Source organism: Sphaerodactylus townsendi, linkage group LG02 (assembly GCF_021028975.2).
Source record: "Sphaerodactylus townsendi isolate TG3544 linkage group LG02, MPM_Stown_v2.3, whole genome shotgun sequence".
Classification (NCBI taxonomy): Eukaryota; Metazoa; Chordata; class Lepidosauria; order Squamata; family Sphaerodactylidae; genus Sphaerodactylus; species Sphaerodactylus townsendi.
This window is the reverse complement of record NC_059426.1, coordinates 85,199,046-85,219,896: the sequence shown is the minus strand read 5'-3', so window position 1 is coordinate 85,219,896 and position 20,851 is coordinate 85,199,046. Positions and strand designations below refer to the sequence as shown.

At 38.8% G+C, this 20,851-nt stretch overlaps 1 protein-coding gene across 8 annotated transcripts in view; it reads right to left on the bottom strand.

Moving 5' to 3' along the window:
• Window positions 1-10,410: 10,410 nt before the first annotated feature.
• The window catches only part of PLEKHA7 (pleckstrin homology domain containing A7), a 185,199-nt gene continuing 174,758 nt past the window's right edge, over window positions 10,411-20,851 (bottom strand). For 6 of the 8 annotated variants that reach the window (XM_048485543.1, XM_048485545.1, XM_048485546.1 and 3 more), the window contains 2 exons: window positions 19,590-19,693; window positions 10,411-14,158 (listed from right to left, as the gene is read on the bottom strand). In XM_048485543.1, the coding sequence (XP_048341500.1) occupies window positions 19,602-19,693 (92 nt within the window). In that variant the 3' untranslated portion in view covers window positions 10,411-14,158; window positions 19,590-19,601. The remainder of the gene's footprint in view (window positions 14,159-19,589; window positions 19,694-20,851) is intronic. The other 2 variants (XM_048485544.1, XM_048485550.1) reach the window with 1 other exon arrangement.

Here is a 20,851-nt window from a genome sequence, read left to right as displayed (position 1 = left end):
TAATCAGCTGTTTCTGATATTTCATTCTTGGGATTGTATACTGATATCCACACAAATGGGGAAGGAAATTAAGTTGTCCTTCCTGCCTCTTGCATTAGCATAGCTTATGTCAGTTATGTGTATTTTCTGGAAAAATTGAATTGGAAAAAATTTCTGATTCAGATTTAAATAAAATATTTAATGTTGGCAAAAGAAGGCAAATGGACAATTTACAAGTGCTAGAGTTTGTGCATTCTTCATATTTCAGGTTGGATTTCCTGCAAAAACATATCTAACCACTATAGGTAAAAATTGTATTTATCTGTAAACTATATCTATATATGTTTTGAAAAAAATTTTTGTCCCACACTGCTGAACTCTGCTGACTGGAGAGAAAGCAGCGTGATTTTTGTCTCCCTCCCCTCTACCCAGTCTGGCCTCCTGATCCATGAAGGTCCTGCAGGTCAGGAGAATGAAGCTTCTTTAGTTAAATTTTTATTTTCAGAGTCATATCCCGCCCTGTCCCCACAGGGTAGAATTAGCTTCTGGGGAAGGCAAAGGCATGAAAGATCTGTGCTGGTCTGCTGATGGATTGCTGGATCCAATACCTGTGAATTTGCATTTCAGTCTTTCTTGCCGGGTAGGTGAAAATTAAACTGGAACAGTGCTGAGGTTTCGGAAAAAAAGTGTTCTAAAATTTAGAAGCCACTCAGGAAGATTTGAGAATCTGTAACTTTTTTCTAGATCGCCCACAACTGTTGAATAGATTAAGATAACTACATGGGTGAATTTTGTTCATCTCTCTAGTCCCATGGTTGTAACCACATTTTTGTCATAAATTGGCAGTTGTCAGCCAGACAGAGAATAAAACCCATCACCGTGAGCCAATAGATTTCCCTGCATATTTGGCTTCTGTAAAGAGTACAAGAAAACATGAGACCAACCACACTAGTAGTTATGAGCTCTTAAGAGGATTAATAGCATGTCCAATTGAGGTGTGAGGTATACATCCTGGTCACACTTGTACAATGGCTTAAGCTCCTGTAATGATTTCCAGGTCTGTCTGATCAACTTGTTCTTTCAGGGACATAGGTAATGTTTTGCTTTTTCCTTTATCCTCAGAAGTCTGGTTGGGACTCGGGCTGAGATAGTGACTTGCCCAAGATAACCTAGTGAGCCCCCTAGCTGAAATGTTAATGTGATGTTAGGTAAGCATAACAGACAGGATTTTAAGTCACAGTTTTCATCATTCTTTAAGACTGGACTCTGACATGGATAACAGTTGTGGAAAACAGTTGTAGAACTATATTAAGGGCAAGCCAAGATGAAAGATGAGATTGTTGGAATTTGTGACTTGTGAAGGTGTTGTATATTCTATTATACTGGTTCTTTTAGAATACTTGCTCATTAAACTAGTGAACAATCATAGAGTTGGAAGATACCTCCAAGGGTCATCAAGTCCAACCCCCCGCAATGCAGGAACACATAATCAAATTATCCACGACAGATGACCATTGAGCCTCTGTTTAAAAACCTCCAAAGGAGACTCCACCACTCTCCAAGATAGTGCATTCCACTGTCGAACAGCACTGTCGAACAGTCCTTACTGTCAGGACATTTTTCCTGATGTTTAGGTGGAATATCTTTTCCTTCACCTTGAACCCATTACTCCTAGTCTCTGGAGCAGCAGAAAACAAGCTTGTTCCCTCACCAACATGACACCCCTTCAGATATCTAAACATGGCTATCATGTCACCTCTTAACTTTCTCTTCACCAAACTAAACATACCCAGCTCCCTGTCTCTCCTTGTAGGACATGGATTCCAGACCTTTTACCATTTTGGTTGCCTTCCTCTGGACACATTCCAGCTTGTCAATATCCTTCCTGGATTGCAGTGCCCAGGACTGTACACAATATATTCCATGCTATATCTGTACATTTCATTTTTTCTACCTAAGTGTAGTATCTTACATTTATCTCTGTTGAAATTCATGTTGTTTGTTTTGGCCCAGCTCTCTAATCTGTCCAGGTCGTCTACTCTGTCCAGTCCCATTCTTAATGTTGGGCTTAGACTGAGGACTTTTCTTAGGCCCATGTGTTGCTTAAGTTTTCTATATGGTTTTCCTTTCTTGAAGGGTTTTCTAATTGTTTCTGATCTAGAACTGGTCAGCTTTAGCAACCATTTGTGAAGTAGAGCAAGGTAACTTCCTGGTCACAGATTTCCTTTTCCTGTCCGTGTAACATTAGATCTCCAAGGACTGATAAACCCATCACACAAATGGAATAACTGCTGAAAACTGTTTCTGCATCGTGATCGCTAAGGTTTTACAACATTTGAAACTTACCATGAAAATCACTCCTAATTGGGGGGAAAGTCTTACTGATTGGTGCCATCCATGTGGTAATCAGTTTTCAGATGTCATGGGACTACTGGGCTGACTAGCAAAAGTATTTTGAATTGGGTTTTATGTGAATGTTTCTTTTATTCAAGGTTAGAACCTGTAGCCTCCTCTTCCCCCAGCACCAAGTATTAGGTGTATTGGGGCAAGACCATTATTCTTTGCCACCAAAACCTGTGAAAAAATGTCTTGTTATCAGCATATGTATTTGGCAACATATGTATTTGGCAATGGTGTGCTGTACTTTTAAAAACTCTCCACATAGAATACTAGATATTAGGGAGAACAGTTAAAAGCTTCTCCCTGTTATGTGTATGGATGTTTTTGTGTGAATACATGACATACATATTGTATAAACATCCAGCTGCAGCCCAGGCTACTTATAACTTCAGTGAGGATGAGGCCTAATTTTCACAGTAGTCTGGAAACAAAGCATCTTCATTACAAGAGAAGCACTTTGGTCCAAAGAAAAATAAGGCTTGTAATAGCTAGAAGAAAACACTTCACTCTGGTTTTAATTTTTTTTAATGGCTAAAAGGGTGGGATTTAATAAGGTGCCAGAACTCTATTCAGCACTTCCGTAGTGTTCTACCTGGTTTTCTTGAGAAAGGAACCTCAAAAGTTTGTTTGAGAGCACATTTTTTTCAGGGCAGCTTCAAAGCCATAGGTCCTTCTAAGGCTACCGTTAGGGAATTCACATCAAAGGAGACATGCACATGTTAGTTCTCATAGCAGGGAGGACTGCTGGTGGAAATCTCTTGTGGTTTTACTACAGTCCCCAGAAGAGATTAAATTATGCACTGAAGCTCCCTCTATAAACTCTAGTAGACAAAGAGAATCAGTGCCACTGCTAGGTTTCATAATCAAAGCTTGGTATCATTATTTGCTTCAAGTCCTTATGAACTGTCAAGAGAAACTGTAGGGACCAGGGGTGGAAGAAACAAGAGGGGCAGCCAATATATTCTGGTGGTTAAAAGAGGTTGCTTTTTTCTCAAGCTAGACTTTTTCCTGTTTTTTTTTTTGGGGGGGGGGGGGAAGGTTAGATAAAAAATTTGTAATCTTTGTATATGCCAGCAGAAGAATGTGTGACTTAGTTCCATGTACATAATTCTGATCCTAGTTGATAAAAATGTCAGTATTGGCACAATACAAATAAAATTTCTAATGTCATTCTACAATAGACAGTGTCCACTAACAGTGTTGTCCCTTCTCTTTAGTATATAGCTCACTATGTGAGATTATTTTATACAAACAAGATTTTTGGGTAACAAGCTTTTGAGAGTCAAAGCTCCCTTTGTCAGTGTCTGAGGGAGGGAGTGTTGACTCTCAAAAAATCATACCCCGAAAATCTTGTTGGTTTCTAATGTGCTACTGCAGACCAACATGTTTACCTTCTGAAACTGTTTAATAACTAGTATCCTTAAAATAGGATGAAATTTGTAAAAGAAACTAATGTTTCTGTTATACATAATTTGTTTTTCAAAATTTAAATTTACTATAAGATGTTTTGTCAACCACTTTACAATGTACCCCCACACCTTCCCAAATCACCAAGCCAGAGGAAGCACTCACTGACCCTGCTTTTCAGATTTTTCCTCAGGGATGGAGCTGCTTCAGAAATGGTAGCATTTGGTGACAAGAAGCACTTTCTCTTAGCCCTGTTATACTCCCAGAAGGTAAAAGAAGCCTGTTATTTTAAAATCTTCCTTGGCAAACCCCTTCTATAGGGCAGACCAAAATCATAATACTGTGGCAGAGATGTAAAACTTTGTTTAACAGGTTACAAAATTTATGTAACAAGAGAAGAGATGGGAATGGGAGATGAATAACTTGAGAAAGGAATTGATAAGGCAGCAGAAATCTATATTTACAACAGATCTTTGGCAGAGAAGCAGTATTTGTGTTCAGGCACACACTTAAATAAGTTTAGTCCATTTCAGTAAGCTTATTCTTCAGGTAGTACAGTTACTTAAAAGGTAAAATTCCTTAAACTTAAGATGTTCTGACTAATGGCTTGTTCACCCACACACAGGATTCTAACAGGCTTAGTAGATATACTCAGTACCCACACTCAGCCCTCCACAGTTTGAAAAACACTTAACTAAAACAAACTCTCAACGGAGAAAACTCAAAGCAAAACCCCATTCCCCAGACCAACTGGTATATAGGAATTCTTTCCTCACTGGAAGATATTCCTTTCTGGTTTATATGGCCTTTCAGCTTGGCCTTTCAATAAACCCCTCCATCTATTACCTCCAGTCTGTATATATTTGCTTTCATATAGTCAAAGTGTAGGACTGCTGAGAGCTAACTACTCCTTCTCAGAGTTGTTATGCTTTTTAATACAGTTAAGACAGACAACACTTAATAGTAGGAATGTTAAAGACCAAAAGCCTCTCAGATAATTTTACATATGGAGATATCCTCCTCCCTCTGGTGACATCAATACACTCCACCCAATCAGAGTGCAAGGTTGCCTCAGAAAGTAAGGTGGTTTCCCTGTTCCCATGCCTCTGTGGCACTCTGAGTGTAAACAATAATGACTCCTGACAGACCTGCACTTATTTAAAAACACTTTTCTCAGCAGGCCGTCACACATCTGTTTCCTGTCTTACAACTTGTCTAACAGCAACCACCTCTCTTATGATTAAGCCATAGAAGTAATTGGGCTTTCTGGTTAGTCCAGAACAATCCTTTGCCAAATTCAGGAGTGGAACCTATCTTGTTGGACTTCATTTCCATTTTTATATACAAAGTCTGTTTTAAACAAGGTAGAAGGGTAGTATTAAAAACCTGCTAAGCAGGTAAAAGGTAGGATAAAAACATACTAAGCATGCTCAAGAAATGGCTGTTGTTGGAGATGTGCTAAAGTGTCCTTAACATTTCCTCCATTCAGTTATTTTGAGGAATAAAACTTAATTAACAAATTTCCTCTCCAGCTGGCCTTAAGCTTGATTCACAATTATCCAGGGGTGGCCCTCTGATTGTATCCATAATGTATGGATATTTTGATGGCATGGATATTTTTATCCCACTGGGGCAGCTGAGGATGGCATAGGAAATGCCCATGTGTAATAGGGATAGTTTTGTGGCTATGTTTTGTAAAAGATAACATAAACTCGACTTCTCGAATTTCCACTAACAACTGTTCACCATTGACGTAGTCAGCCAGTGTAATATGCCACAGCCCCTTACTATTTGAAACTACTTTTTATCAGTATCATTGATTTTTTCTTAGACCAGCGTTTGTGGTATTTGGTAAGGATCTCGAATATTTTCAAAAAGAAAAGTTTGTAGGTATTGTCATTTTAGCCAGTTTGAATAACATTTCAAAGAAAAAAAAACTAGTTTCAGTCACAAAAAAGGGTGCTATCTGAAAATCTGATCAGGACAACTCACCATGTGTGGCTAGCTTCTTCTGCAACCTTTACAGCAATGTACAGATAGTAGCAGCAGTGCCTTGAACATTTTTCTTTTTAAAAGTACCTCAAGATTGATACCTTGGCCCATTTTGCCATGTTGATCCTTTTGTTTTCTTGTTACTACAGCCTTGCATGGTTTTATCTTTGTGTGCCTCATCGTTCATAATATAAGTAGCTCACTAGATACTTTAAAATGGACAGTGGAAAATTTTCCAGTTGGAATTACTCAAATGGTCCACAACACAATTTAATCAGGAATTAAATTATTTTGGACCTTATCATTATGTAAGGGATCAGAGCAGATCTTTCAGATCAGTCTAAACTCTTTGATTGTAAATAAATCTGATAAAGTTGCACACATTAGAACACATTTTTTTCTCAAAGCATTATTTGACATTTCTATGTTTCATAGGTGAAAAGGTTCCTTCCACTCCTCTGTATCATAGTACTCCTGCAGGTTTTTTTATTCTTCTCATATTTGCCTGTAGTTTAAAACATTCAAAGTGTGGCTGTGGTACAGAATACCTCAACAGGCTTATATTAAAAATGCCCTTTAAAATTCCAAAGCTTTGAACGATAAGAAATTTCTCAAGAAGTTTTCATGGAAAGTTCATGACAGTTGTTTCAATTCAGCTTCATGAAGATGCACCTTTTCAAATAATAGAAAGAAGTGTAAAGGGGTCAGACCCAATCAATACACATGTTCAAACAGAATTCCAGTCACTGTGATGTATGTACATTCTGTGCTCTTCCTTTGTACTGTTCCACTATGAAGAAAGGTTGTTTTCACTAGTAGGCAATAAAAAGTCTTTGCCTTTTGAATGCAGCTACAACCAATGGCAATGTTTATCAGGTGCAAACATAGAGAAATGTTTCCATTCCCTCTCTGAACTACTTATAACTATGCGATTCATACATACACATTGCATTAGCCAATGCTTTAAAAATATAGGAAGACAAACAGAAATCAGAGAAATAAATCCTCAAACATACTTTCTAGATCTCAGATGTTTGCGTCTCAATAGTGCTGCTATTTCTCTCAAGCACACAAAAATAAATTGCTATGACAGTCCTTTTTAAGTCTTCCCAGATACATTTTCAGAGGCAGCCAAAGTGGGAAAAAAATCATTCTGGAGGAAGCTAACCTATTAGCTGGCAATACTTTTGAAACATGCAAGTTACCTCACTTCATTTATGTTGTTCTGGTTTAGGACAGAAGCATGTGTTATACAAATGACTGCACAGATAATCATGCTTAATCCACAGGTATTACTATTCACAGTAATAATGTAAGAGGTTTGGAAATGTACATATAGTGTACTAGCAGTAAAGCCCATTTTAAAATGGAATAAAATGGACTCTAGTTACAGGGAAACGGGGAGAGGGCAAGCAAGATAAGACTGTTTCCCTTTCCTTGTTTCCCAAACCCTGCATAGCTTTGGAATCAGGGAAGGGACCCCGATCCTCCACGAGGGGCTCAGCTAGCTCAGGCCCGCATGGAGGATCTGGCTGTTTCCCCCCTCCTTGTTTCCCAAGTCCTATGGAAATAGGGAAGGGAGGTGGGGGGCCCTATCCTCCATACTGGATTCAGTACACTGAGTCCAACATGGAGAATTGGGCCCGCTTCCCCCCCCCCCCCACCTTGCTTTCCAAGGTGCCAGGTCTTGGAAAGGGATATGGGTCATAGTTAGAATGTGAGGGATGCACTTCACACCCATTGGCTGGGGGTTTGTTGTTGGACATTCCAAACCCTTAGCAAATTATGTATATAGATTGGCATTAGCACCCATATGCTAGCAACATTAAATAAAATGTTTAAGCTCAGCTCAGACTTGATGGAATTAAAAGACATACCTGGCCTCCAAATAGGAGGAGAATTGGATTTATACCTGCTTTTCTCAACCACATGGAGTCTCAAAGTGGCTCTTTCCTCTCTCTGCAACAGACGCATTGTGAGGCAGGTGGGGCTGAGAGTTCCAAGAGAACTGTGACTATCCCAAGGTCACCCAGCAGGCTTCATTTGCAGGAGTGGAGAATCACACCTGGTTTGCCAGATTAGAGTCTGGCGCTCATGTGGAGTAGAGAATCAAACCCCATTCTCCAGATTAGAGTCCACCACTCTTAACCACTACATCACGCTGGCTAACGCATGAAGCAAGTATTTAAAAACCATTAGGGCATCTAGTGAGAGTTGTTGATGTGGAAGTTCCCTCAAAAAAACAATGAACACAGAAATTTTTTGCAACAGCCAAACTGCTTTATAAAATTTTGGGGAGTTTAGGGAGCCACCATTAACAGGGAAAATATTTAAAGTTAATTTGTTGCGGTATGTGTACTTCTGACTTCTATGAACCATTTATTGATTTTTCCTCAGCAGTAAAATATAGGCATCAGAAATGGTTAATAAAAGAACAATTTTTAAAAAGAATAGGAAACACATGGAAGAACATAAAATGTTATTTAATAGCATAATGTATCTCCACTATTTAGTAGCATAATGTATCTCCACTATCATATTTTCCTACAACAGCCCTAATGTAGCTAAAATTAATCAAGACTTAAGTCTGTAAAAGTTAATTGGAATGTGCTCCAGTAGTAGTCACATTAAATTTTAGCAAGCTCATTTTATAGGAGCCTTATTTAAAAGTGGCAGTGATTTTTAAAAAAATATAAAAATAGCAAACAGTATGTATGTTCGTAATGAAGTAATAATGGCATCAAACATAAAAAAGTGTAGCTTCCTGAAGTGTGAAATACATAATTCGGGTTTGTATGTTAGATCTGGATTTCTAAAGTTTGCCATTCCTAACCCTTCACCATAAACTCTATTTTATAATAGTAAAATGTATCCTTTCACTACAGAGCAAATAGAAATTTGGAAAAAAAATGGCTTTCAGCATCACTCTTCTACCTCTGAATTTTTCATGTTTGTAATTCTTACAAGTGTACCTAGATGATTAAAAAGAACAGCAAACCTACATGAAGCTAGCTGGTAGGGACCATTCATTCATCCATCAAGATGAGTATTGTCTATGCTGACCAGCAGTGGTTCTCCAGGGTCTTTCACATCACCTGCTCTGTGATAGTTTTTTTAAAAATTGAAGAATGAACCTTCTGCACGCATACTGTGCACACCGGGCTGTAGGCTCTTGTTCCTGAAGTCTTTAAAATTCCAGGCTCGCCAGACACTTCTATGGTTAATGTCTTTGCAAAATGGCTTGCATGGTATTTTGCTATGATTGCAAGGAGGACGGACAGGATATACATGTTATTCTACCTGTTCCATACAAAAGCAAATATCAGTAATATGACAAAATATATTTGCCACCCAGAAAAGTAGAAAAATTAATTACTGAAAACATTTTTAATGATTTTAGGAATGCTAAAGAGTTTTTTGGGGCTTCAGTGTGAGGCAAAAGGTATACATTAGACAGTATACTCTTCGAGAATGCTGAAATCATGTCTAGTATAGATTTTGAATCTTGTATATATACCCTGCTGGAAGACAAAGTTCAGCATCCATCAAATGAATTCTGAAATGATTATCAGGGACAGATGCATGCTATTTTTGTCATTTGGCATGCAGCAGAGAAGGAAAATCTTGACAGAACAACTTGTACCTCAATACATTTAAGAGACACATCCAGACATACATACAGAACATGGGAATCATCCTAAAAATTAAAACTTTCAACATTATGTAGTGTACTGGGAAGTATTGGACTAGAATCACAGGGAGTCAGGTGTGGATTCCCCCTCTGCCACGGAAGCTTCCTCATTAATCTTAGGTGAGTTACACATTGTCAGCCTAACTTACCTCTCTGGGGCAGTGGTAAGGACAAAATGGAGAAAAGGAGAATTATATAAGCCATTTTGTGTCCTCACTAGGGAGAAAGGCAGAGCACACAGTGTAAATTTGAATCTTCTATGTTCAGAACCTGGGGGGAAGAATTAGGACTAATAAAAGGAAACACTTCTTCACGCAACGTGTGATTGGTGTTTGGAATTTGCTGCCACAGGAGGTGGTGATGGCCACTAACCTGGATAGCTTTAAAAGGGGCTTGGACAGATTTATGGAGGTCGATTTATGGCTACCAATCTCGATCCTCCTTGATCTGAGATTGCAAATGCCTTAACAGACCAGGTGATCGGGAGCAACAGCCGCAGAAGGCCATTGCTTTCACATCCTGCATGTGAGCTCCCAAAGGCACCTGGTGGGCCACTGCGAGTAGCAGAGAGCTGGACTAGATGGACTCTGGTCTGATCCAGCTGGCTTGTTCTTATGTTCTTATGTAACCTAACTTTCAAGTCACCGTATTAAACAAGGTGGGTTTTTTAAAACTAATGTAATGTTAAATTATCATGAGGCGGTTTTATGTCTATATGAGGATAACTAGCCAGCAACTAGTTAAGTACAAGCTCCAAAATGACATAGTTTGTGGAAATAGGAAATACTGGTTCCTATCCCACAAGGTCACTGTAATTTGAACAAATAAGAATGCTAATTAGAAGCAGTCAAAAACAGTTCAAAGCAAAAAGCACAAACAGAATTCAGGATTTTTAAAAAATCAACAAAGAGGAGAAGAGATGAAAACTCAAACACAGATGCAAGTGTTATGTTAATAGTTTAATATGCACAGGTATATTTTTCCAAACTGTCACATTTTATTTAAATTAGTGTTTCCTGTCAAAATATTTATTTAAAAGTTTTTATAAAGGCAAAAAATAAAATCATTTGATTTTGGCAAAATATTACAGACTTGACCCTGAAAGAGTTGAGTTTAAAAAATAACAGTATTTTCTAAATATATTTTTCAAGAATAGCTTCCAAGTATAATCAAAATAGAGTAAGAACTTTTATTTAATAATTTTAATCCCTTGCAATTTCTTTTTCATAACCTGATAGTGCAATTCTGTGCAGAATTGCAGAATTTTAAACTCATGACCTTAAATTAAAGTAATCCTGCATAGGATTACACAATTAGTGGTAGAAATGGAAATATATGAGTTCACGTGTGTGCGCGCGTGTGAGTGAGTGAGTGAGTGAGTAAAACTTCTTTACTCAGAGAGTAAAACTTCTTTAAGCAGCTATGCCAAAATAAGCCTAAACAAATAGGACTGTATTAGAAATCAGAAAATGGGAAATCAGGACTGTGTTAGAGTTCATTTGTTATCCATTAAAAAGGTAACAAATGTGAGACTGAGAAAAAAGTTGCAGCCACTAAAGACACCATTTGCTCTTATATCTTTCCATAGAGAGAAAAAATTACAAATGCTGCAGTTTGTGAAATATGGTACAAGTACACAAGTTGGCATGTACAAAACTGCAAAGTGAAATTGTGCTTCTTTAACTTAGGCTTCTCTTTTTAATTTCAGTATCTAAGATATAACAAACCACTCCAAATCCTCCAGGGTAACTGAATTCTTTGTATGTGATCATCCCATTCGAGTTTGAAGCAGAATTGCATGAAACTTGAGCCTTGAGTTGGATCCACTGCATATGCAGGACTGGTATCTATCATGTTGTGCTCTCCCAGCAGTCCCTTCCCATCCCAGGAAAGTTGATCATGGAGATTGTGGACCTGGATGGACTAGTAACCATGTGGGTTACAGCCTGCACTGAAAGAGGTGAGATGATTCTTTCTCTTACAAGCTCAACTCTATGGACGAGAGGAAGACAGGCAATTTTGCTCCTTCCCTTCCCCATTGCAGGCAGTTCCTGGTTATTAGTTATTAGTTCTGTGACCCCAGGAATCAACTTCTTGGGGTTGGAAGGGACTGCTGGGGGAGGAGAATGTGGCAATTATTCATAGTGGCCAGCATTTTCTACAGACTAATCACTAAATCAAAACCCTTCATTTTCAACAACTAAATGTCCAATATATGGGCCACCATCCCAAGGGCTTATTTATACATATTGAATGGCTTAATGCTTCCAGTGGGGTTTTTAAAATATAGAATGATAGTATGCCTCACAAAGCAGTACAACAAAAGCCAACAGTGGCTTGCCATGCAGGACAAAGAAAGACAAATTCAAAAGCAGGAATACAAAAATGCAAATTGTTCAGTATGACCGGTATCTTTTTATTCTATGTCTCTTACTTTGGGAAGCCAATATGCCATCAACATCCTGAGCTAATTTTTATCCTTACACTGCACTCCTCTTATACACCAAGAACTCATAAGTAAGGGACATAAGGAACTTCATGAATATAGGGCTTTCCCAATTCTCATCTGTAAGAAGGCGAAGTTCTCAATTTCCCACTGTACGCAGATATTACAAACGAAAAACATTGGGATGATCCTGTAGTTGGGGATTTTTGCATTTCAAAGCTAACAGCCAATCTACATGTTACCTTTTCCACAGGAAAGCTACTTATACATAGCTAATATTCAGTGCTTGGGAACCTTGACTAGCATATTGAGTTGGGTCCAGTGCAAGGATCACAGGTATTCCCCACTTTCTCCTTCACTCCTGGAGAAGTTTATTTGCAAGGTTGTGGACCCAGGTGGACTAACAGTCATATCGTTTAGTGGGTTGGAATGAGTTTCTCCTTAACACCTCCCCCAGTCCTGTAGAATTATTATTAGTCCTATGGGCCTGGGCATCAACTTCTCCAGAGTCAGAAAGGACTGCTGTGTAGTGACAAAAGCAGAGATAATCCACAACCATCAATCCCTTTTATTGAAGGATCCCTAGATCATGGGTTGCTGTTGCTCGGAACTGCCATGAGTTCCCATCAATACTGGATTTTCATAGCTGCCGCTGTGGGCACCATGGGGATGTCATTGGAAGGATGGGGCATTTCTTGTGGACACTAATGTGCAGACATTTTAAGGCTATCACATTGTAAATTCTACCACAAGTCCAAATGTATTTTATAGTGAATTATTATAAATATTATGTATAAAAGCAGCATACTACAGTCATATGCTGCAAAAAGTTAGTTAAATTTCACAATGCAAAGAATTTAGAATTTACTTTTTGCTGAACATAACCCATTGACAACATAATACTAGGAGACTTGCAACCTACACAGTTCAAACACATTCATACAGTTTTTCAAGTAAAAAAAATATCAGCAATTCATTTAGCTCTTTTTTTATTATCTTGTTAATGGTCAGCCTTTTGCTACAGGCTCAAGAAAGTACATTGTGTCAGCCAGATTGTGGGCACAAAATGAATTGACACAAAAATTCCTAACTTTATAGTTGTTGCTCATGTTATTGTTTTTACTTTTTGTTGCTGAAAACACAAGGGAAAAAAGCACAGACATTTATTAATAAAATGCCATATTCTTTTAATGGTTTTATTGCTCAATTTGAAGGCGATGATCTAGCCTAGGCACCTAAAGTTACACAAGTAGCACAACAGGCCATTAGAATGAATGCGAAATCTATGTGTGCCTCCAGCCAATTTCTTTGCCCAACACAAGTTACTGAAGCTCAGAGCCACTAATGGCCCGCTGTGTTTTCGGCAAACGACATGCCAGTGCCTTGAAGAAAGCGAAAAAGGAAAAACATAACTCTATTAATCCATGAGGGAGTCTTCTGCACATGGGCACCATTCTTACGTTGGGACTGAATCGTCTCCTAAATATTGCATTGCCCAAATCTTTGCTTTAAAAATACATTTCTCAAAAGGACCTGCATTGTGTTATTGGACTGGGCTAGGCCAATTTACTAATTAATAGCAATAGACACTTTGCAAATTTTATTTCTGCCTTTTGGTGTTTACATGAGATTTCAGAAACATCAACATTTTAAATACTTTAGTAAGATTCCATCTGATTGTTAATCAGTGGTCACAAGGCATTATCAGCTCTGAAAAACTAGAAAACGACTTAAGTTATTCTCACCTAAATGCTACTATTTGCTTAAAGATTGCCTTTTAAAAACAAAAGCAACAAACTGCCTTTACAACGTGTGTTTGAACTTAAATATACTTTTTAAAAAATCAATACAGCCCTTAGGTTTTTTTTTAAAAAAAGAATCTACTATATATTCTCTTCCTAAAAATACACCGGCTACAATCCTCGCATATTATACTGTAAAGACCTATGGGAATCAACAGGACTTGAAAGAGGGTGGCTATATGGAGGGTTGTGGCCAATGTTAGCAGTTGATACAGTATATTAAAAGTGCTATTTATGTTAAAAACACAGAACAAAGATCTGCTAAATTGCTCTTTTGTGCATGTGTAGAAAATCCCTCATTGCAGTTATTTGTACAGTGTGCTCAAGGAAAGATTAAGCATGAAAGGAAGCTAATGAAGCGAAGTCTGTCATCTTTCTTGTTGTCGTCCTTCAGGTCATTGCAGGTTTATACCGTACATCAGCGATCAGTTACTGCTTTTGCTACCATGAAAAGAAACAGAAAATTGGTTAAGAGATATTGTTAAATCAATTTTGACAACAGAGATATCCAACATTGCATGACCTTTTTGAGGCCGTAGAATGGCAATGAAGATTAAGCACTAATTTGAAAGTATGAGATCATGGCAGCTTTGAAAAAATGCCTTGAATAAGGATAGTCCTTGCAATATTATACAGTTATCCCTTTCGCATTGCTGGGGTTAGGGCTGCGGCGCCCCCCTGCAATTTTGAAATCCATGTAAAATCTTTTGGCCCTCCCTTCGTATCAGAGAAGAAGTCTGAATTTTTTCTGTTTTCTTTTCTTTCAACTTTAAAATAGAAACTGTGTATACTTATGGTATTAAAAGATAAAATACGTTGATATTATTAAATGCTATACATATATTTTATACTTTTCTGAATTTCTAAGCTTTTTTGTGTTGTCTGCCGGCCTGTGTGTGTTGTCTGAGGCTTCTGCAAAACTCCCAAAAAGGTCTCCTTTAATTTCTTATGCCAACCTGGGATATGTCAAAACTGCAATGGGGAAAGCTGCGGTGTGGAAGGAATAACTATACCAGAAATTACTTTTGCTTCCAACTTCTTCTGGAAAAGAGGACAGAAATTCAGGGCAAGGGCCCGTCAGTAACAAACCTACAGCCATTGCCACTGCAGCCTGGGTCCAAGTCAAGTGACCCTTGTGTTCACTGCCAGAACTGTAGCAGTGGCAGCAATCACCACCCTGAACTGCTGGAGCTTGTTCTGCTACTTTAAAAGTCAGCAATTTATTACTGTAAAGCAGGTTTTCTGAATTACCAGCTTTCATTTTAAAAAAGACATATCTACAAAAACAAGCTAAGGATTTTTAAAAAGAAAGCTGGAAATTCAGATAGATACATTACTATAACAATGTAATTATATTTAATTTCCAGTTTAAAAAGTAAAAAAAAACCCACAGTGGCAGCAGTGGGGTACAGGGAATGCCTTCAGTGGGGTACAGGGAATGGGAAATGGACTCTGTGTGGGTAAGACTGGGAAAATGTGTACTTCCCTGCTTCACATGATAGCCATCCAGCTTTGCTATGATATTTGCCAAAATGTGTCGGTAAGCACTTTTGGGAAAGACTGGACAAAAGTCAGGGAAAACCAGAGAGGTCACCAATGCTAATCAATGTTATGAGGAAGCTGGAAAAAGTCTCTCTTCTCAACAGCATCCAGGGGTTATACCGTATAACCTGTCTGCAAAAGGTCCAAGTCTGCTCCTGACAGAGAAACCAGCAATACTGGAAACATATCTGCCAACTACATAACATCTGGGTTGAGCTTCTGTTTCATTTCCAGTTGCAGATTTTTAAAAATAACATAATACGTTTTATCTGATTTAAACAAACTTATAAGCATAAAAAAGGAAAAAACCCTAATAAGTATTCAGCTATACTGGCCTGGGTATAGCCACCCCAGTGGATCCAGGATCAGCCCAGACAGGGTTGCCAGTTCCTCAGCAGATCCCCTGCCTCCATCTCCTATTTCCTGCTGCTGCTCCAGGTGATGATGGGAGGAGAAAAAGAGGCTGTTGGGCGTAGGCATCATGTAACTTCCAGGGAAAACTGGATCACCCCCACACTGCCCATGAAGGATACTTTGATCCTCTGAGGAAAATCTCCAAGCAGCTCCTGGCTCAAAGGATTTCCAATTGACCTTGACCAGAGCCAGGGCTTTTTCTGTCCTGGCTCCAGCCTGGTGGAACTCTGTCGGCTGCCACCAGGGTCTTGTGGGACCTTAAGCAGTTCTGCAGGGCCTACAAGACAGAGATGCTCCACTGGGCTTGGTTGAGGCCTCCCTACAACAACACTCAACCACCAATGTGTTGTCAGTCGTCTACGTCACCCCTTCCTGTTAGTCTCTCCCACACTTGGACAGTATCTGAAATACAGGGATTATTTCTGAGGTGAGATGAGTGGGTTTTGCAAAGGTTTTTGGGACTGTTTCGCCAGCTTGCATTTTAATACTAGGAATGTATAAGTTAATTTTATGAATTATGTATAGAATGTTTTAAATATGTTTGTACACTACCCCGAGCCTGGCCTTAGTCAGGAAGAGTGGGATAGAAACCTAATAAGTTTTTTTTTTAATTAAAAACCCTGGATGTGATATTACACCTCTTCAGGAATTGCCAAATCTCAATTAAGAATTGTTCTACTCAGTTCCTAGAGAGGCATGATGTCAGTTCTAGATTCCCCTTGAAGTGATGTCATACCATCAGCCTGATGCCTGTCCCCCTGTCCTTCTTCCCTGCTGGTCTCCCACTGGCTGCTAAGTGAGGCCTGGCAACCCAATCCCAGGTGAGGTTATTTAATTTTTTAATGTATTTATGTAAGGAATGTTATGCTGTCTTTCCTGAGAAACCTGCTCAAGATAATTTACAAAATAACAATAAAAATAACATTAAAAGTTATAAATTAAAATCAGCGTCAAAGAAACCCAGTCAGAGAATAAAAGATAAATTACATAACAGCTTAAAATGGCGAATCTTAAAATAATCTTAAAATAAACTAAAAGCACACTATAAACTTATTTTAAAGTATTATCTCCATATTAAAAGCCTGGGTAAACAGAAATGTTTTAGTCTGGCACCTAAAAGAAAGTAATGCAGGTGCCAGGTGAGCCTGAAGGGGAAGTGCCGCAGCTAAGGTGGCACTTCTGAAAAAGGCCCGTTTCCAGTTGCCATCTGCCTCACTCCCCAAAGGCAGGGACACAGAGAGCAGGTCTTGTGAGATAGATCTTAACTGGCTGGTTGGACAACGGGAGGGAAGGCTGATCCTGAGTATCTCAGTCCTACAAGCCATTTAGAGTTTTAAAGACAAGAAGCAGCATTTTGAAATGTGCTGGGAACAAATGGGTACAACTGTAGTCTTAATATTTTAGATTTATTTAAAATGTATATTTATAAGGGTCACTTGGGGGGTGGGGCAGGGGGGAGCAGAATAAAATACCCAAATAGATAAATAGGAGGTATATTATCGCTCACTAAATTCTCATAGTTATCCAGCTAAAATCAGAACAATTTTACAGTGATTTATTTCCTATGTATGAAACTTTGCTAAAGTAAAGTCTATTTTGGAAGCCCATTTTAACAAACTGCTTAAGGAATGAAACTCTAAAAGGCCTAAGACTGTTTCCATATGGCAGCAGCATTTTCTACTGTGACAGCAGATGGGAATGATGTCCACATACCCTGACCCTGTTCTACTTGCTATCTCTGCCTGCCCTCCCTTTTCTTCCTCTGTTGCTTCTGCATAGAAACACCAAAGTGGTGGAGCCTCAGCTCTCCTCTCCCCTTCTCAGCTGAATCATGGTGTCAACCTATACCGCAGCTCAGCTTAAAAAAAGGCGTTTGAAAGGGGAGAAAAAGGAGATCAGGAGTGTTGTTTTACCTTTCTTCCCATTTTGGCTATGGGTGGAGTGTCCACATGGACTCTCTGCCGACAGCTGCCATACAGATCTTCCTCTCAGCCAGAACCAAGAAGGTTTCCATGGTGACCTTCTGCACAAATGACTTTCAAAGGGAGTTAAACGTTTTATGGAGGATAGGTCTACTAGCCACCATTTGTTAAGTGAACCCCCACATACAAAGGCAGTGCTGAGATACAGAATCAGAGATAGGCCTGGGTCTCTATGTCCTGCTTGTTGGCCTCTAGAAGAGCTTGGTTGGCTGCTTTGTGAAATGGTATACTGGACTAAATGGATCAGTTTTTTATTATTATTATTATAAAAGTTTGCAATGACCTCTTGGACAGACAGTCTAACTGTAAAATTGGCTATCATAGGTTTAACTGAGTAGTAGTTTCTGGTCATTGATTGAGGAAATTGTTTTAAATTAGAGGAAACTGCTTGAAGAAAATACCAATAAACAATGAATTCGAAAATCAAAAGTACTTATCAAAGCACTTTAATAAAGTTCTAAATACTAATTAAATTATAAATAATTTAATTAGTATATAGAATTTTACCATATATTTCTGTAATTTAAAAGCGTCAATGCTTAGCTTTCTAAAGGCAAAATGTGAACACACCCAATGCCAGAAAGCAGACAGCTACCTTAGCAGAGGTATCTTAGTTTGTGTCATTTAAGAGGTAGGGGGGAAAATGTTGACAATACAAAACACAAATTTTGTAATAATGCTGTCAATTATTTTATGTAGACATCTTAGTGATTCAAATTTTGTGTGAAGATGATCTTGTATGTAAAAGTATTTAACTCTTCTTAAAAGAGAAATCTTTCATATGAGGGGTTTGGAGTTTTTGTGTGGGGGCGTTATTTATGATCTTTATTTTTTCTATTGGAAACACGGGGGAAAGTCCTGTGTTGAGGAATTGTTGGGTTCTTATTCCATTTTTACCCCAGGCCTTCACATCTCTAGGTAGTTTTAAATAAGAGACATTTGCTAAGTCCCACTTATATCAGGTATGGCTGTTAATATTATCGAAGCACAAGATGCAACAACAGTTGCTGCTGTAAACATTTAAGTTTTTGGTTGCCATACCTGGTGTTCAACTCATGGCAAAGAATTATCACAAGAAAAAATTTGAAATTAAGCAGTCGGAGAAATAATAGAAAACATCTAACAACATACAGAAAAAATTTCAGCTGCTCTTAACCAAACTGCAATATGATAAAACAGTATGCATACCCCCAAAATATTATGAAGTCCATCAGTAATCTGTTTTTCAAGGGTTCTCATTGCCTTAACCTACACTTGACTATACAACAGTGATGGAGAACCTTTTCGAGACCGAGTGCCCAAACTGCAACCCAAAACCCACTTATTTATCGCAAAGTGCCAACACTGTGAAGCAACCATGCAACGCTATGAAAGGGTGAATCACGACCCTAGGAGGGTTTACTCAGAAGCAAGCCCCATTGCCAGCAACCAAGCTTACTCCCAGGTAAAGGATCGTGCCCAGGCCAGCCTAGATGTGTGTGTGTGTGTGATTTTCTGCCCCTCCTCAATGATGAACTCTGGACGTGTGTGCCCACAGAGAGGGCTCTGAGTGCCACCTCTGGCACCCGTGCCATAGGTTCGCCATCACTGCTATACAAGCTTCTCTGCAAACACATTATTGCATCTACATGTTTCCTAAGGACATTACTCTTTAGGTTGCTGCTAAGAAGTCAGGTCTAAACATTCAACATTAAATTATATTTTATGTCTTGCTGAGAGAGCAGTCAAAATAATTTCTCAAATTCAAAGCAATTATTGACTATTCCCATGGGTTCACATGCACTTCAGAAAAAGATTATTGTTATTGCAGTAGGCAAGATTACTCAACTTTGCATGCACTAATTATGATTACATTTAACATTAAAGTTAGCGTCCAACAATTCAAAGCATACAGTTAATGGCAATATAGGCAGCCAAGAGCAGTTAGTTCTTACTTTTAAGGCGTTTTAGACAAATGTGTAGTGAAATCCATTGCTTAAGGGGAGTGGTTGAAGTACAGAAGGTGAGGGTGCATTAGATTGGTAGGTCATTTGTGGAGCTAGAAGGGATCATACACAGGAATTAGGCACTATGAATTTACATACACACATCTACACCTGTGCTCACACACACACTGAAACAGACACATGCTTGACAACACAGCAGAGCCAGCCTTGGGTGAGCTAAGGCCTTTTAGTATTCTGTGCATTAAAAAGTATACAAATTCTGTACCTCACACAGCCAGGATATGCAATTCAATTAACACTGAAGATCTAATTCAGTTACTTACTGTGCTTATATCTTCCTGCTTGCAATGAAAAGGGGCAAAAAAACATAATCTGCTGGAGCTTCTGCTTTCCAAGGGTCTACCAGACATTGCTCTTAAGTGATGTTGCCATAAGGTCCTTTCCGTTTTGAATTGAGATTCTCAGAATGTAAGTATAAGCTGCTGCTATTTAAGAGTGCACTGAGCACTCTTACAGCTATCTCCCACTGCCAGAGGAGTCTCACGCCTCTTTCTTTACTCTCCCCTTCATTTGAAGCAGAGTTGTATTACCAAAACAGTACTAGGAAGGGAATTTTCCATCTAATACTATAATGGCAGAAGTCCTTCCTTAGACAACTGTGGAACTTTCTTCTGCTAGAGCAGGGGTCTGCAACTTGTGGCTCTCCAGATGTTCATGTTCCATCAGCCATGGTGGCACAGGCTGATGGGAATTGTAGTCCATGAACATCTGGAGAGACGCAGGTTGCAGACCCCTGTGCTAGAGCAACATCAGAATTGGAGCCTGATTATTTTCCTGAAGATGTGACTCCCCCTTGGGAGCAGATTTTTAATGGCTAAGGTAAAATAGGCATTGGGTCTTGCAATCATTACTGTGTACACAGAACTGGGTAAGTTGTCAGTCTCTATTTACGATTACCACCAAACATAACTGGGTCTGATATGTGAAGATTTAACATTGTTATTACCTGTCCTGACAGAAGAAAAAATTAGCAAGTCAAATAAGACAATGGACAACCTATTGGGCAGTTTGGAGGCAATGTTGGCCCTGACAGATCAACTGCAAATGCCACACTGAATTAGCAAGCTACTAAAACATTAAGCACCACATAGTAATAAATAGTACTACTTAGCAATAATAGCATCTTCATCTGCTGTTTCTACATCACACTAGGAGTCTTAATGCATATTGTGCAAATAATTCTTTTTCCC